Source organism: Pyrus communis, chromosome 3 (genome assembly GCF_041283825.1).
Source record: "Pyrus communis isolate YQ-2024b chromosome 3, ASM4128382v1, whole genome shotgun sequence".
Taxonomy (NCBI): domain Eukaryota; kingdom Viridiplantae; phylum Streptophyta; class Magnoliopsida; order Rosales; family Rosaceae; genus Pyrus; species Pyrus communis.
This window is the reverse complement of record NC_142567.1, coordinates 1446832-1465443: the sequence shown is the minus strand read 5'-3', so window position 1 is coordinate 1465443 and position 18612 is coordinate 1446832. Positions and strand designations below refer to the sequence as shown.

Below are 18612 nucleotides of genomic sequence, written 5' to 3'. Positions count from 1 at the left end.
GGTAAATACTAAAAAGTGGATTACAAGGTTTTTTTTAAATTAAAAATTGAAGATTTTGGGTTTGGAACTCGTTGTTGGTGTGGAAATCAAATTTGTGGTTAGGGAGATGTTGAAATGTTTTTGTGAATCTTCTTGGCCCCCGAAATGATAGATAATCGTAGCTTGACACTAATTATCTCATTTTTAAAAAATAAAAAATAAAAAATTAGCGACTATTTAGTTGGATAATTTCTAAAACATTATGAAGTATTGTTTAAATTAATGAGTAAATTTAAGGAAGAGGATCCTCTCTGGATCCACTTTGTGGGGATATCCTAACCGTTCATCGTATATCATGTAGTCAGTTTTCGTCAGATACTATTTATGTTTAATTTTAAATAAAAAAAGTCAAATGAGTTCTGATTGCATGATGCACAATGAATGGTTAAGATATAAGGATTCTTAGAATCCCTACAATTTGAATCCAAATGAGATCCAAATTCTAAATTTAAACCACTTGAAAAATAATTTATACTATACATTGACGTATGATAAAATGTCTTTTCCATTTTATTTGAGATCCTACGATCAATTACTTTTATCCAACTATAGAATATTTTTGCCTATTCAAAACCAAATTGAAAATCGATATAACAAATCTAAAAGTAGAGGGTATTGCTAATTTATCCTATTATCTCCTTTTTTTTGGGTCGGATACTCAAGTAGCTTCAATAGAGAAATGCAAAAACGGTATTTACATTATATTTTACACTTTCAGGAGACGTAGATGAGAGTTCTACTCTAATGAGAGAAATATAAATTTAAGATCTTATTTAATTTTCTCTCTTTTGATGACGGGACCCATCACTGATAGATATAAAACAACGGAAGTGTTATTGGCTCTTCAAAAATCTCATTCTACACTCTTCACAAGTGTATTTTTCTTTCCAAATATAGAAAGTTTGAAGTGTAGAATGAGATTTTTGGAGTGCCAATAACAATTCCCTAAAACAAAAGTATATTGTATATTTAAGTTTTTATTTACATTTTTCAGCCAAGATGTACAATTTACATCTCTTCATTGGAGAGTTTTCCGGCCAACCAGAAAATACAAAACACACATTTAAAGGCTGTTTTATCCTATTCTCAATGCTTCATTGTAATTGTGATGTAAATAAGTGATATCAAGTTGTTAACCATTGACTTCAATTAATTCAGTCAAGATTGGTGCTTCCACAAAAACCAAAAGCTAGCGGCACCAATGTTATTACTATCAATTAGGAGGTCAAAGGCACCAAACGCTGCAGATGAAGTGAAAAATTGAAACGAGTGGCCCTTTGAACTCTGAAAACAAGTTGGAACTTCAAAAACCCTCTCACCGTCTCTTCAAAGTAATTTAAAGCTACCCTCACACTCTCACATGCGACTGAGATTTAGGTCATCTCTTATCCAACGGTTCAGAGAATCTGAGGGTTAAAAATAGCCTGAAAATCGTCTCCAACTGAAGGTTGGGACAAAGGGCTCGTAAGCCCCACAAAACAAAAAAGAACTAAAGGACCAACCGACTGCCCAACCCAGCTAGCCAGCCAACCCTGGGGTGGGGCAAAGTTTGAATGCAACGGCTAGTTGCTGACGTTAACTAGCCGTTATATTTGAATTTTATTTTTTTTTACAATTTTAATTTTTTTTTTAATTCTATTTTTTTCCTTATAACTTCCTAAGAACATCTCTAACCCTTGGGCTAAAAGCCACATTTTTTAGTCCGGAAAATTTAGCTTTTAGCTTAGAAACAACTTTTCTACTTCAACCCTTCTGGCCTAAAATTTTAGCCCAGGATTATTAAAATTTTAGCTCTCAAATCAAATGTTCAAGAAACCATGACCTTCAATGGGTCCCAAGTGTTCTACACAAATAAATTCCAAACATTTTTTTTGGAAAGGTAATAATTAATATAATATAATTGAGAAAGCAGAAGAAAAAACAAAAAGCTCAATCCATTTTCTTCACGCGAATGGCCTAAAAAGCCCCTCCACTTTGCCTTCAATGGGTCCCAAGTGTTCTACACAAATAAATTCCAAACATTTTTTTGGAAAGGTAATAATTAATATAATATAATTGGGAAAGTAGAAGAAAAAACAAAACGCTCAATCCATTTTCTTCACGCGAATGGCCTAAAAAGCCCCTCCACTTTGGACAAATCAAATCTGTCGTTACTTGCGGGCCCGCCACTTTCTCAACGGTCCGATCAACCACAAATTCGAATTGTTTTCTTTCCCAAATCCAACCCCATGATTTTTTCTGTTAAATGACATTTTGACTTCAACCTTTGGTCATAATTACTATCGAAGTATCGTTCACCTCAATTTAGCGGCTAAACGAACTAGACGCTGATGGTCCATGGTAAATACTAAAGAGTGGATTACAAGGTTTTTTTAAAATTAAAAATTGAAGATTTTAGGTTTGGAACTCGTTGTTGGTGTGGAAATCAAACTTGTGGTTAGGGAGATGTTGAAATGTCTTTGTGAATCTTCTTGGCCCCCGAAATGATAGATAACCGTAGCTTGACACTAATTATCCCATTTTTAAAAAATAAAAAATAAAAAATTAGCGACTATTTAGTTGGATAATTTCTAAAACATTATGAAGTATTGTTTAAATTAATGAGTAAATTTAAGGAAGAGGATCCTCTCTGGATCCACTTTGTGGGGATATCCTAACCGTTCATCGTATATCATGTAGCCAGTTTTCGTCAGATACTATTTATGTTTAATTTTAAATAAAAAAAGTCAAATGAATTCTGATTGCATGATGCACAATGAATGGTTAAGATATAAGGATTCTTAGAATCCCTACAATTTGAATCCAAATGAGATTCAAATTCTAAATTTAAACCACTTGAAAAATAATTTATACTATACATTGACGTATGATAAAATGTCTTTTCCATTTTATTTGAGATCCTACGATCAATTACTTTTATCCAACTATAGAATATTTTTGCCTATTCAAAACCAAATTGAAAATCGATATAACAAATCTAAAAGTAGAGGGTATTGCTAATTTATCCTATTATCTCCTTTTTTTTGGGTCGGATACTCAAGTATCTTCAATAGAGAAATGCAAAAACGGTATTTACATTATATTTTACACTTTCAGGAGACGTAGATGAGAGTTCTACTCTAATGAGAGAAATATAAATTTAAGATCTTATTTAATTTTCTCTCTTTTGATGACGGGACCCATCACTGATAGATATAAAACAACGGAAGTGTTATTGGCTCTTCAAAAATCTCATTCTACACTCTTCACAAGTGTATTTTTCTTTCCAAATATAGAAAGTTTGAAGTGTAGAATGAGATTTTTGGAGTGCCAATAACAATTCCCTAAAACAAAAGTATATTGTATATTTAAGTTTTTATTTACATTTTTCAGCCAAGATGTACAATTTACATCTCTTCATTGGAGAGTTTTCCGGCCAACCAAAAAATACAAAACACACATTTAAAGGCTGTTTTATCCTATTCTCAATGCTTCATTGTAATTGTGATGTAAATAAGTGATATCAAGTTGTTAACCATTGACTTCAATTAATTCAGTCAAGATTGGTGCTTCCACAAAAACCAAAAGCTAGCGGCACCAATGTTATTACTATCAATTAGGAGGTCAAAGTCACCAAACGCTGCAGATGAAGTGAAAAATTGAAACGAGTGGCCCTTTGAACTCTGAAAACAAGTTGGAACTTCAAAAACCCTCTCACCGTCTCTTCAAAGTAATTTAAAGCTACCCTCACACTCTCACATGCGACTGAGATTTAGGTCATCTCTAATCCAAGGGTTCAGAGAATCTGAGGGTTAAAAATAGCCTGAAAATCGTCTCCAACTGAGGGTCGGGACAAAGGGCTCGTAAGCCCCACAAAACAAAAAAGAACTAAAGGACCAACCGGCTGCCCAACCCAGCTAGCCAGCCAACCCTGGGGTGGGGCAAAGTTTGAATGCAACGGCTAGTTGCTGACGTTAACTAGCCGTTATATTTGAATTTTTTTTTTTTTACAATTTTAATTTTTTTTTAGTTCTATTTTTTTCCTTATAACTTCCTAAGAACATCTCTAACCCTTGGGCTAAAAGCCACATTTTTTAGTCCGGAAAATTTAGCTTTTAGCTTAGAAACAACTTTTCTACTTCAACCCTTCTGGCCTAAAATTTTAGCCCAGGATTATTAAAGAATGAACTTAGGCTAATTTTTTTCTTAAATTAATTTTTTTTAAATAAATATGTAGACTATCGTAAATTAATTTTATGAACATTTTAGTCTAAAATATATTTATATTTTGATAAATATTGAAAAATCACTAAATTTTCCACAAAGCAAGCTTTTAACTTTCACCAACTGTTCAACCCCAAACTTTTAACTTTCACCAACCGTTGCTTCCTTTTGCTTATCTCTCCCTGGGGCCTTGCAAAAGAAGGAGATGGATTTAAATTTCTCTTTGCTTCATTTTTTTAATTATTTTAGTTGTTGGATTTAAATTTGGACCGTTAGATCTTTTATTTTACTGTTTGATTTGATTATTGATCTTAGCCGTTGGATTCAATAATATATAAATATAAAAACAAAAAAAAGAAAAGAAATTTGAATCTAGGCCATTGGAATCCAATGGCCTGATGATCACGACTGTTGGATGGAAAGAGCCGTTGGGGCTTATGCGAAACGTGGCCGACAGGCCCACGTGGGTGGGTCCCTGGCGGTCGGAAGCCTCGTGCGTTAGGCGTCATTGTGGGTTGCGTTTGGCGCCCAAATGCTGAAAAGCGTGGGGCCCACACCGACTTTTTGGCTAAATTTTGGACGAAATCTAGCCTCAATTCCCCGTTTAGCATTTAGCCCAAAGTTTTCTTTTGGGTTGAATTGAGTTTAGGGGGGGAATTTAGCCCATAGCACAGGGGTGGAGGTGGCTTAAGTCATTAAACAACATTAAGTAATATGAGACAACATGAAACAATATTAAATAATATTAAATAACATTAAACAACATAAAAATTACACAACATAAAAAAAAATATTTAACAACATGAAACTTAAGTTTTTGTAGTTTTTTTAAAAAAGCTCATTTTTTCCTATAAATTTAAATTGTTGTAGTATTTAAATTGAAGTTGTAGTTTTTAAATATAAGTTGTAATTTTTAAATTTAAGTTACTGTAGTTTTTAAATTTAAATAATAAATTATGTTTGATCTATGATCATTTGATTCTCGGTTGGAGATAATTTTTTGTCACATAATTATATTTGGCTGTATAATCATTTAACCCTCGATTGAAGATGGTAAAAAATATAATCCTAAATTATTTATTAAAATATTAATTTCTTGGAGTCTCAGAACTAAAACGAAGCCTGTGGGTATTCTTTGTTGGAGATGCCTTATACTATCTTTGGCCCTCCAGGCCTTGTACTCTCTCTCTCTCTCTCTCTCTCTCTCACCCAACGGCAATAGTCTTGGCATTTCTGTGACACCCAAAAAATTTTACAGAGAGAGAGGGATATGACAGGGGCTTGTGATGCTGACGAGGGCCGGCGGTTGCGGCGGCGGAGTTGGCGGAAATGGGGAAGGAGATAAAGGAGCGAACAAGAGCTCAGAGGAAGAGCAGAACCAGGTCTCTCTGGTAGCCCTTCTGTTAGTTGCCGTGAGATCCATGGTGGCCTGCCATGTCGAAAGAGGCGAAGAAGTCATCTCCGCCGTCCACAACATGGATATCGGGTGGCCCACGAATGTCGAGCACCTTACCCATGTCACATTTGATCGATTCAATGGGTTTCTGGGCCTTCCGGTGGAGTTCGAGGTTGAGAATCCAGGCGGAGTTCCCAGTGCCAGGTGAGTAAAGTTCTTGTTTTTGTTTTTTGGGTAGTCCTAGATTTGTGAATTCCGACATTGGTTTTGCTTAGAATGTTTGAATTATTGTTCTTTATGCTGTTCTTCAAATCTTAGAAAGTTAAAAGCAAGGTGCTTCGTGAGTGTGGATGTATGATTAGAGTAAACTGCATTTGAGTTTTGAGCTCGTTAGCTCTCATTGTCTTTTGACAAGGCGACATTGTAAACCACTCTAATTTACGGGGAGATAGATTCCAACTCGGGTGCGAGGGGCAGCCGCATTTCCTTGGCCAATTGGCTTAACCGACGTAGGTCGCTATTCCATGAGCTCCTTATGCTTCTGATGTGGGGTTTTGAGGTCGGGGAAGATGCTTGGTTTCGAAGAAATTGTAGTGTTAGACAAGGGTTTAAACTTAATCGAACTATTTTGTCACACTGAGTGTGTTCTTTCTTTGATATTTTTGGGTTATTGCAATTTTGCTACCCACGATTCTGACAAGGACTAGATGGGATTATAATCATATTCAGGTATCCTATTCTTCAAGGTGTCTAAAAGTTCTAATGTTAGGCTATACGGGGAGTTAGATGTTCCGATTGAGGTAACAAAAGGAAGAAGTCCATACTAATTCATCTCCCTGTGCTTGATGCATGGTCTAACTTGTAAATCGTCTAATTTTACAGTGCAAGCATGTTTGGCGTCTCAGCGGAGTCAATGCAGCTGTCTTTCGATTCAAAGGGGAATAGTGTCCCTACTATTCTCTTGCTAATGCGGGAGAGATTATACTCACAAGAAGGATTGAAGGTAAGAAAATTTTTGTGCATTTGTGAATTTCCGCATTTTGGTTCTTTTATCCTTATCAGTCTTCTTACTAGTCCCTTTGGAAGTTTCAGGCAGAAGGAATATTTCGTATAAACCCCGAGAACAGCCATGAGGAGCTTGTGAGAAGCCAATTAAACAGGGGCATTGTGCCGGATGACATTAATGTCCATTGTTTGGCAGGCCTAATCAAAGCCTGGTTTAGAGAACTTCCTTCGGGAATACTAGATGGACTGTCTCCGGAAGAAGTTCTTCAGTGCAACACAGAAGAGGAATCCATTGAGCTTGTGAAGCAATTAAAGCCAACTGAGGCCACGCTGGTCAACTCGGCAATCAATCTTCTGGCTGATGTTGTTGAAGAAGAATTGAACAAAATGAATGCACGAAATATTGCTATGGTTTTCTCTCCAAACATGACTCAGGTAATTTAGAACATCAGAAAAGATGTTCTTTTTTCTAGTATTGCTCAACGATTAAGATTGATCGGTTAACCCCTCTTTCAAACCGACGAAGACTCTGATGATAGTCAACAGGAAATGGATACTGGATCTGAATTAGAAGGACCAACATCAGACTATGAAGAAAGCGCACACTCCATCCGCCGCAGTGAAGATGAAGATGAAGTCCGAGTGTTTGTAAAGGCACTTAGGGGAGAATAAAACTGCCGGAAACAGCTTGGTGCTGGCCGATCAACCAACAGGCGAGTTGCACGGGGAATATCTGAGCCCTCAAAGTTGCTTGAGCTTCAACATGGACTCTGGCACATCATTTTGTGATAGCAAAAATGGGAACTCCGCCTTCAGCACTACGAGTGACGGGGAAGTGCCATCTGGGAAATGTATGGGAGCTGAGGAAACTAATGTTCATATGGTGATCCCTTCGTCAGCATCAAGTTCAAACACGAATAAAATAGAGATAGTGGACAGATAAGCGGAGGCTGATTCACTAGCGCTTCATTTTAGCATACTTTCCCTAGAGATTTAATTTGCTTTCCACAGTCAAGTTTCTTCTGTATATATAATGGTTTGTGAGATGATTTAGTTGAACCAAGCTTGGGAAAGCTTGCTTGTGGTTTGAATTGTGACTTGTTTAGCAAGTTAGGGTTCAGCTTTGAGCTGAACTTATGCTGGATTTGTAGAACTAGGACCGTAACGGTCCTACAGAAAGATTTGTGGCCAGAAGTCGAGTCTCTCTGTCAAGTTGTGGATAGTTTGTGGAAGTCTGTTGTTGAATGTCTGAATTCCGCTTGTTATCATAATATGCATAGTGAAACCTTTTCGTGCGTTTGAAATTTAACACATTTTATGTAAAATTCTATCATACAACAATGTATGGCGTACATCACTTGTTTATCCTTTATATTCGACTGGTTCACCTAATTATCACTATATCTGCAATGTATATCCCGCATTGCGGTATGCGTCATAAACGGATGTCCAGAAAGAAAATTAAACAAATTTATGGATTTAGCTTTTTCTTTTGAACATGTGATTCGTTGAACAACTACTGTATCTACCACTAGACCTCTAAACATATATGGTACTTTGAAGAAAGTGGAAAGCAATCTCATCAGAAAACCACTGCTTTTTCAGTTGCATATGTCCATCAGAATCCAGTGCGCATTTTCGACAGTGTGTCAACTAAAGACAACTCTGATTGGAGTTGTGAACGTAATGTGTGCGAAACTTCCATTAACTTTCTCATTTTTTTTAAATACGTACGCGTGTTAGCATCTATTTCGGACAATCCCCAAGTCTTATAAATTATAAAGAAAATATTCGCAAACAGAATATGTTACGACCCAAATAGAAATAGAGATGAATGGACACTAAAATTAAAATAAGTAAGGGCGATTTTACGTTCAATATACTAAATTCCTTCTTTTACAAATTTTAAGAAAAATATTCTCGTGTTAACATTCACGTAATATAAGTGGTCAGAAGAACATGTCAATCAAACAAAATAAAAATAAAACTGAAAAAACAATAATGGTCATAAAAACAGAATAAGAACCTACAAATCTATTGCCACTCTGATAGAATTGGAGAGAAAGAGAGAAAGAGAGAGATATGAGAACAATTATGTATTCATATATCTGAATCTGTTATGTACAATTGCTAAAACAACTGACTCCAAGCTAACAAGGCTCCGCGCTTTGTAAGGATCGGAGGAGGAATGTGTAGCGTACACAGCCTTACCCTTGCTTTGCAAGATGTTGTTTCCTCGACTCAAACTATAACACTTGAAATACAGGAAATAGTTTTTAAACACAAATTCTTCTGTAATTTAAACCTGCTTTTTATATCCAAGCTTAGTTTTCCCCTTCCACTCCACTTCTTGAAGAACAAAAGACAAAACCAAGATGAAAATTTTGATGACTCAGAAATCAAACAAAGTCTCAAGAGGCCAAGCAAGTTTCCCAAAATAGCCTGCTCTTCTCCACCTCATTCAACAACTCAAACTCTTTCGTCGAATCAACAGACGCAGTTGATTTCAGCTGGTGTCCCCCCATCAACGGCATCCCAACTGTTTCCCCACTCCATCTTTGATGATGATTGTCAACTGATGAACATTCTTCTTCCTCTTCTTCTTCTCCTTCCTCGTCCTCCCTGTCGTCGTAACGATGGTCGTCATCACGATCATCAAGATCATTGAGCACCTCATCAGCACTAGGGTTCTGATCAAACGAATCGCAGCTGCACGATTGAGCATCGTCTTCATCAGCCATAGACAACATGGGATGATCATCATCACAAATAATTCGATGATCATCTGATGATATTGCATCAGCCTCAGAATCACCAGTTGCTTCAAACAACATGAAAGAAGACACATCCATAATGCTCTTCTTCTTCTTCCGCTGCGTCGCCGGGTCAAAAATGTCGTCCTTCACGTTCGCCTCCACATGAAACCATGAATTCTGAATCATTTTCGAAACATGAAGAGTAAATTTACTCTGGTTAAGGCTTTGCAAAAATAGGGTAAAGGCCTAATATATATTAGTGAGGAGACGTAGGCTGTCTTGTTTTGATACTCTCAAAAGTCCATATCTTCCCAGGTCGATTTGGGTCGCCTTGGAATTATGTTACTAAAGTTTTATCGATCAATATCATGGAAAAATTATAAATATAATATAAAAAAAAGAATAACAATAAAAAAATAAATGGAAAAGGGAATACTTTTTCAAAAAGACCTGCATATATACTAGAATATAAACCATGTGAATCGGCTGGATGGCTTCTAGAAGAAAAGGAAATACAAATAAGCTTTTGTTTGCTAAAAATGGCTAAAAGAATTTACCTAATCTTCTAGAAACGAGGGAACAGTTTAACCCTAGTTGGTTCTACGTGTTTGAAACGTGGACTCTGCCTAATTTCATCTACTTGATTTACTGTGCTCTATGCATACATACATGGTCCAGAAATTCTCTAGTATGTTTTGTGTGTCGAATACGTGTTGAAATCAGAGATATATTTTGAATCTCATTATTCGGAGTTCAATGACTAGTTAATTCGGACCATTCAAACGGATTCCAACGATCCTCTACTAACTCATTATGCTAGTCCACCTCATACACATTAAAGGCTCTGATTCTTTCGCACAAATCAAAGATCTCAAAATTTTCAATCTTTAGACTCAGAACACTAAGGTTCGGAAAGAATCCGAATTGGTGTTGTTTCTCTTTATTTGCTTTTACTGGTAGTGCGGGTTATTGGTGAAGTTTCCTTTTGCTTTTTTTGTTAGTCGACACAATCCCTAAAGACTATTGAGGAAATTGCTGGTCAAGACTCAAAGTTTCTTTCTTTATGACGTGTTAGTACTGGACCATTCTGGCTAACAGTTTTAGTTGGCAAACTTAAGGAAGACTTCATAAATAAGTCAAGAATATTGTATCATCTAGCGGAAGATAAACAATTTTTGCATTTGTTTGTAAACAATGGAGACACGTCAAGCTTAAATTGAATAAGAGAAAATGATTCGTTTACATAGAGTTGATTATTTCAAATCCATTTACAAATTGTGTTACATCTAGTTATTTAAAATGGGAATTGACAAAAAAAAAAAAAAAAAAAAAAAATTAAAAATGGGAACGATCTATGGCACTATTTGTTTTGCACCATTTTTTAAACGCGTTTTTGTGGAATTCACTTCGTAATGTATTTCAGCGATTTGAACCGTCTATCTTTTAGGTCCTCCCTCAAAGATCATGTCTACTAAAAATCACCAAGTCTAAAACCATATAATTGTTGAATTAAGGGTTTATAGTTTTTTTTCTTTCTTCAAACTGTATTCGTCTATTTTCTTTGGATTTGTCTAATTTTTGCAAAAATAATCTATAAATGATGTTCTAAAAGACAGACGTCTCAGATCATTAAAAAAACATTACCATGTTGAAATTTTTTTAGATCGATGAGCCCAAGAGGCCCCACTTTAACAATATCAATACTATCCCCAACTTTACCACCTGCCCAATCCATCAAGTGTGGGGTTTTACCACAAAAGGCCTTGGTATTAGTTAGAGTAAGTGTTGACCCTAAAAACTATCAAGCTTATGTGGCACGCATGCCGAGTAATTAATAAGTTAACTACGTCCTTCGGTTGTGCGAGGCCTGCCAACTCGTTGGCCTAGCTCGGCCGGGGAGTAAAATATGCTGATGTCGTGTTGAGTGCATTGCTGATTTCTTGATCTTGCGACTAAGGTCGAGGAAGGAACGCATCTCGGCCTTCAGGTTCTAGAGCTTGAAGACAAGGCTGCTAATTCTGTGAAGTTCAATATAAAATTCGACTTTCAATGTGTCTAATGTAATAACCTGGTAACACCTCACTTCGCCAAAAAGGCTGATGAGATGACCTCTACTAACAAGGACTCGAAAATCTTTGTCGACCGAGACTTGGATAAATAACCAGTCAGTCTCGAAGCAGTGTTGTTTATCCAAACTGAAGGTGCTCCTTGATCGGCTGATTCTACGGCTCCAGTGTTGTTTATCCAAATTGAAGATGTCGCCGGTTGCATTCACAGTGCTGTTTATCTAAACTAAAGATGTGTTAGCTAAAATCATACTCAAATTAGAACTTCTCAACCTAATCTGATTAGGTTTCGGCCAATCCTAACTCCAAAAGGACTTTGAACCCAGCTAATCATCAAACTAGATTCATCTCCTAAGTCTCAACATCCTGAGCCTCTTAAGACTCCTCTTTACACTAGGTCTCAACTACTCCATCCTTATCTTAAACCAATCTGTCCTGTAATAGGATTCGACTGATCCTGACTGGACAGCCCATGATAATTCTAGAAGAAGATTACTGGGCCGAGAACAACTCCTAGCTCGGCCCAAAATAATATTTTGGACCCAAACAATAAGGTAATCATATTTAAAGCCACACTTGTTGACTTCCCCCACCGATGTGGGACTGCCAACAGTTCTGTGCATCAAATACGTGTTGAAACCAGAGATATATTTCGAATCTCACTACTCGGAGTTTAACGACCAATCAATTCGGACCATTCAAACTGACTCTAACAGTGCTCTACTAACTCATTATGCTAATCCATCTCACACAAATCAAGATCACTATTCTTTTGCACAAATCAAAGAGCCCAAAATTTTCAATCCTGAGATTCAGAATACTGAGTCCGGAGAGAATCCAAATTCGCGTTGTTACTCTTCATTTGCTTTTACTGGAAGCGCGGGTTATTCGTGAAGCTTCCTTTTGCTTTTTACTATAGATTCATTTCTTACTATTGTTAGTCGACACAATTCCTAAAGACTATTGAGGAAATTGCTGGTCAAGACTCAAAGTTTCTTTCTTTATGACGTGTTAGTACTGGACCATTCTGGCTAACAGTACTTAAGGAAGACTTCATAAATAAGTCAAGCATATTGTATCATCTAGCGGAAGATAAACAATTTTTGCATTTGTTTGTTTACGATGGAGACACGTCAAGCTTAAATTGAATAAGAGAAAATGATTCGTTTACATAGAGTTGATTATTTCAAATCCATTTACAAATTGTGTTACATCTAGTTATTTAAAATGGGAACGATTTATGGCACTATTTGTTTTACATCATTTTTTAAACACGTTTTTATGGAATTCACTTTGTAATGGTATTTTAGCAATTTGAACTGTCTATCTTTTAGGTCCTCTATCAAAGATCATGTCTACTTAAAATCACTAAATCTAAAACCATATAATTGTCGAATTGAGGGTTTATAGTTTTTTTCTTTTTTCTTTCTTAGAACTGTATTTGTTTATTTTCTTTGGATTTGTCTAATTTTTGTAAAAATAATCTATAAATGATGTTCTAAAAGATAAACGGTTCAGATCGTTAAAAGACATTATAAAGTGATCCTATAAAAACGTGTGTCAAAATTATGTAAAGAATGGTGTTACGAATCCACCCCATTTAAAATCCATTCAGTCCGATTTAATTTTCTAGTTTTTATATCAAGTACATAGCCTTGTTTATCAAATATAAATATTTTGTATCAAATACCTTTAACTTTCTAATCATGAGTTTAATAACTTTATCTTTACCACATGTCATTCCGTAGAACAATCACCAAAGATAGGTCAAAACCTACATATTTCGGTGGCCACGTTTGGATGTCTCAAATACATGGATAGATAATGAACTTTCCGAGTTAGTTAAGAAAACGTGTCCGGCCGGGAAAATAGAAAAGCAGTACAGCAGATTTTGCTGCATAAATTTCAAAGAAAGTCGAACAAGAAAAGCGTGTAGCCTGTCACCTTATATTTTTGGCACAGTATTTTGTAATATTGATGCATGAATTGATGTTAAACTATAAAGTAACAAATAATTTACGTAGAGTTGCACTTTTAAGAGTCTCCTTAACATTTATATATATATATGTGTGTGTGTCTTGGACTGTCAAATTAATTCACTTGATTAATTAATCTGATGTTACTTGAATTATATATTTAGTCATATTCTTGGACAAAAATGAGGTTGGTGGTTGTTGAAACTGAGATATACCAAGTCTAGGTGACCATATTTTCAATATCTTTATAGAGAAACTTTTGCGGGGTTAAAAGGAACTGGTCCCCTCTGGACCCAAATAAATTGAGTCTCCTGAGCAAAGGATTCGGACCGTTGAAATTTGATCCAACAGCTACAAATAGGGGACTCTCTAAAAGTTATAATAACTGTAGCCGTTAGATCAAATTTCAACGGCCCAGATCCTTTGATCCTTAGGCTCAGTTTATTTGAGTTCGGAGGGGATCCGATTCCGGGTTAAAAAACACAAGTTACGTAGTATTAGTACACATAGTATAAGGACAGTGAATGACATGGTTTATTGATGTCTCACTTTTAAAACAAGTTAATAAAAATGAATTTACGTGTTATAATTTAAATAAAATAACATAGCTGAAAAATCGTACAATAAATACTTGGAAAAATTACTCTTCTTGATGATGTAGATCATTTTCAAATGAACTTCTTCAAGAGAAAAATACGTATACCGAAAGCCTTTCTTGCAAGTGGTCATTTACCACAGTGGTAAAAAGGTATTGAGCCCTTGCATTTCTTTCCTTTTTGGTAAATCACAGGATGGTGACCAGAAGGTGGGTGGAACACCTTTATGATTCTTCCAGACTACTATTAAGATGAACTGTCGTGACAAAACCACTAGCTAGTCTTTTTTTTTTGAAAAGAAGAAATATTTTAAGTCCCTAGTAATATACTATAAATAGGAAAACTCAAATAGGCCATTAGTTAATGAACTTAATATAATAGTTGGTCTCCACATGACCACACAACAACTACTTGCATTTTTAGATTAAAATTAAGATTAGTATATACTTAATCTGTGTCTTTTTTCCCTTTGTTTTTTTGGTCGAAGTACTTAGTCTTCTTTGCTCAGCTCTGCTTCTATATTTTTCACAAATCTGCTTTGTTTGTTAGTGTCGGATTGTGTGACATCAACATCTTATATTCCCTTGAACAATAATGCAGACGCATTAGGGCTTTGAATAGGTCCAAGTTGAGAGCTCGATCGGTCATGATAAATATTTACATTACATATTTGAAACGTGATTTTTACGGCAAAGCCTTCGCAAATTATATATATAAATTTCATTCATAAGTATATATGGTTAGGTTTCGGGATGCATGTTTTTTACACACATATTAACAAAGGCTTTTTTGTGAGGCTTAATGTATATCTATAATCCAAACGTTTATTTTAATATCTTACTTCAAACCTCATGTCTGTAAAAAGTCATTTAAATCCAAAATCATATGATTGAGATTAAGTTTTGGTTTTGAATTTGGCTAATCTTTTGTAAGGATGAACTATAAATCATGTACTAAAATATAAATTGTTTAGATCGTTGAAATACATATTACAAAGTAAACTCTACAAAAATGAGTGTCGAAATGTATATTAAAAATGTATGTTCCGGAATCATAACCCACGTGTGTATATACATGCAATATAGGAGAGAAAACTCAATCAAAGTATGAGATTTGCAAGTTTTTTGTTATTAGGCGGGCGGGTGGGCGTGGGAACGTAAAGAGAAAGCTTATTTGTTATTTGGTCTAAAACTTGCTGCAAATGAAGTTTGACTTTTGTGGCAGCTGGCTGGAGGGCTGCAGGCAGCAGCAAAAACCCTAATTATCATGTAGCAAAATTGTGATCACGAAAAGCCAACTGTGTCTTTACGATTAATACACATCGTTGTCATATTCTGACTTGTTTCATTGGTTTTAAATGGAAATGACAGGACCCCCTGTTTGGATAAGTCTATTTCTCTCTCGTTCTTCTTTTTGAGATAATTATTTTCGTAATCTACACTCAAATTTGAACCTATCTCTTTTCGTAGTTTAAATTAAATTAGAGTTTCGCTTAACTAGATATATATTATGTGCTTTGCTCTATCTTGTAAAAGTGGTGCAGAGATAGCTTGTGATCTTGTACATGAAGTGATTAAATTCAACAAAAACGAATGGGGCAATTTGTCAAAAAATCCAATAAAATATGGTAACCCGTGGGGGGATTTGCTTCCATGCTTAATGGATAATGGATGGACTGATATAATTGACCAAAATTTGAGCATTCCTTTGAATGAATGATTGCATGCATTACTAGAATTTCAGAAAGATAAAGTAATATTGTGATCCATATTTGTAAATCTACCAATAAAATTCTCCTTGCAAGAAGTAAATTTATATCACTGTTTTAAAAATTCCTACCTAGCGTCGCCTAGGCCCTGCTTAGGCGCTAGGCAGATGGCTACCGTCCCGATTAATGCCTAGACGTTTGAAAATTAAGAAAGAGGGCCTAGACCTGCTAAGGCATTCGCCTAGCCCGCCCAGACCCGCTTAGGTTGCGACTCACTTAGATAAAAAATAGATAACTTTCATTTTGCATTTTATTTTTTTAACAAATTATAAGGAATTTGTTGGATACATAAATGAACACACATTATATGCTTGTTCACCATGTTTTCATTATGTTCCAATACTTCATAATATATATGTCTTTCTATTTTATAGGTTATGATGAAATTATATATATTTTAAGTATAAACAGACACTTATTTTAAATGAAATATAATGGATTTACTTATATCCGCCTAGGCGCCAGCCTAGATCCCGCCTAGCCGCCTAAACGCTAGACCCAGCCCGCCGCCCGACTACTGTCTAGCGTCTTTTAAAACCTTGATTTATATTATATCATTTAATTTGTCAATAAGTTCATGCTCTCATCAAAAGTTTGTTTTAGAAAGTTGCTTCTCAAGGAATGCTAAGAAGACTCTCTCAAAATTGGAATTTTTTATGAATGATCTATCACCTCACAGTTTAACATCAATTTTCATGCCAATATTATAAATTATTGTGCCAAAAACCTGAGAGAGTCCCATTAGCGTTTTCTAAGTATAGTATATGTGCATGAGGAAAAGAACTTGCATGCAACGGAATGTTTTTGTTTATTTCTCGTTTTATGTTAGAGAGAGGGAAAAAAAAAAAAAAAGGTATCTAATACGGTGTAAATAAGTTTTTCTTGCATTAGCAACAAGACATCGTACGTTACTAGGAGGAACTGAAAGCTTTGAAATTAAGGGAGTTGCAATGACTTGACAAAGGCTGAGAAAAAGAAAGAAAATTGGCCATGTATCCTAATTAAACACTGTGACTAAAAGGACCAAAATTCGACGTCAAGCTTTTGAGTTTGAGAATTGTAATATGGACTGGCATTTTTTCCCTCACCATCAAGATCTGGTGAAATCACGAGTAAGGAGATTGAGACTCTTGAGAGAATGGGGGACTGGGCATGAAGAGAGTGAGAAAGCTAGAAAGTTGATACGAAAAAAAAGAAGAAAGAACTTACGAAGATATCCAATGGATGTTGTTGTTATGTCAACTATATTTGGTAGATATCATTGATACAATATCAATATTTGGTATCAATACGACGTTGTATATATGACATTAATGTTCGATTGCAATATAGTATGGGCGAGTCCTTCTGTAAATTGTAACGAGTCACTTTTTACTCGCTCATACTGTATGCTTATTTTAATGTTTCATCTGTTAAACGACACCTACAAGCCTGTGCACAAAACTTACACTTTATAAATGCTTCTCAAATATATAAATTCAAGTCGCCCTGCGTATTATAACGGAAACTACACCTAAAAGCCCTCCACAAACCCTATGCACTAATCTCACTCTTTGTATACGCTCCTAAAAAGTACATAAAGATCAGTAAATTAAATAAGTTAATAAGATTTTGGTACATAAAAAGAAGAAAAAACAGTCACAGGTCTCAATTTTTGAAATTCGAATATAAGTAGAATCACCGAGGAGGGACCCAATACGGTCGGAGACGATGCTGAATATTACGCTACTTTTCACGAGGGAAACAGATCCAACAAAGATTCAACTGGTTCGATCCTCTAGCACACAATATATATTAGAGAAAAATATTAAAGAGACTTCCTCAAAATAAAATTTGAACATTCGGTCATTTCATATGTTTTTGACACAATTTTTATAATGTTGGAACGAGAATTATGCAAAAAATATAAGGTGACGGAAAGTCCATAGAGATCTCAATTTTGAGAGAATCTCCTTATCATTTCCCTATATTCATCATCGTTTATTTTTAACTTGAAAATGGCATCATTTTGGATACGTGTTATAAAGAAAACAAACAAGCAGCCTGCAGAGTTTGTTAAAGACTTTCGTTGAACACATGATCTACACAACTTGCCAACACGCTAGATGACCACGGGGTCATCCAAGGCTCTACACAACGGAAAGAGATCTTCTTCGGATCCCTTCCTCCTAATCCACAAAATCAGGGAATCTGCGCCATTGAAAATTGATCAAACGGCTGAAGTTATTATAACTTTTAAAATGGACTCATATTTGTAGCCGATTGATCAAATTTCAATAATACGGATTTCCTGATTTTGTGGATTAGGAAGAAAGGATCCGAAAAGGATCCCTTTCCCTACACAACCATCTTTCCGGTGTCCATGGGGTCAACTGACCTAGTTTGACCCCTAGTGGATTCTCCCTTCGTTGTGATTGAACTCGAATTATGAAAAAAAACAATTGCAACCATACATACATTGGATCGAATCTTCGTATAATGTTAATGTGGAACAATTCAAACATCACAAAAGACATTTAAATAACAAACGAATCATCATGCATTAGTGACCATTTTCATAAATTTTATAAACCAGCAAGCTCCAAAAATATTGTGACATAATAAGTACGAAGGATCAAAGTTGCAACTTTTTTTCTTTCTAATTTCTTATTTGCAATATATAGGACAAAGTTTATTATTTTCAATACTATTGGCGGATCGAACATGAAACTCATCCTCTCTAAAGTTAAACTTAAAAGGTCTATACCTGCAAAACAATTCGAACAACACCACAAAATTGGGGGAAAAAAGAATGTAAAATAAACAGA

The 18612-nt window shown here is 35.4% G+C and overlaps 2 protein-coding genes across 3 annotated transcripts; one reads left to right on the top strand and one right to left on the bottom strand.

Moving 5' to 3' along the window:
- Positions 1-5379: 5379 nt before the first annotated feature.
- Positions 5380-7968, top strand: LOC137715068 (rho GTPase-activating protein 2-like). 2 transcript variants are annotated; one of them, XM_088690527.1, is made up of 4 exons: positions 5380-5842; positions 6521-6641; positions 6731-7078; positions 7190-7968. In XM_088690527.1, the coding sequence occupies exons 1-4, from the start codon at positions 5529-5531 to the stop codon at positions 7313-7315; spliced, it is 909 nt and encodes a 302-aa protein (XP_088546653.1). In that variant the 5' UTR covers positions 5380-5528; the 3' UTR covers positions 7316-7968. The 2 variants fall into 2 exon arrangements, with proteins under 2 accessions (XP_088546653.1, XP_088546654.1); XM_088690528.1 differs by having other exon boundaries at positions 5389-5842; positions 7183-7968.
- Positions 7969-8724: 756 nt separating this feature from the next.
- On the bottom strand, positions 8725-9747 carry LOC148697717 (uncharacterized). The gene has a single exon (XM_088690526.1). It carries the CDS (start codon positions 9583-9585, stop codon positions 9055-9057), a length of 531 nt encoding a protein of 176 aa, XP_088546652.1. The 5' UTR covers positions 9586-9747; the 3' UTR covers positions 8725-9054.
- Positions 9748-18612: the final 8865 nt, after the last annotated feature.

Coding starts and splice junctions, on each gene's coding strand:
- LOC137715068 (XM_088690527.1), top strand. CDS start 5,529: ATGCTGACGAGGGCCGGCGGTTGCGGCGGCGGAGTTGGCGGAAATGGG. Junction 5,843..6,520: donor GGCGGAGTTCCCAGTGCCAG/GTGAGTAAAGTT, acceptor CTAATTTTACAG/TGCAAGCATGTTTGGCGTCT. Junction 6,642..6,730: donor ACTCACAAGAAGGATTGAAG/GTAAGAAAATTT, acceptor TGGAAGTTTCAG/GCAGAAGGAATATTTCGTAT.
- LOC148697717 (XM_088690526.1), bottom strand. CDS start 9,585: ATGATTCAGAATTCATGGTTTCATGTGGAGGCGAACGTGAAGGACGAC.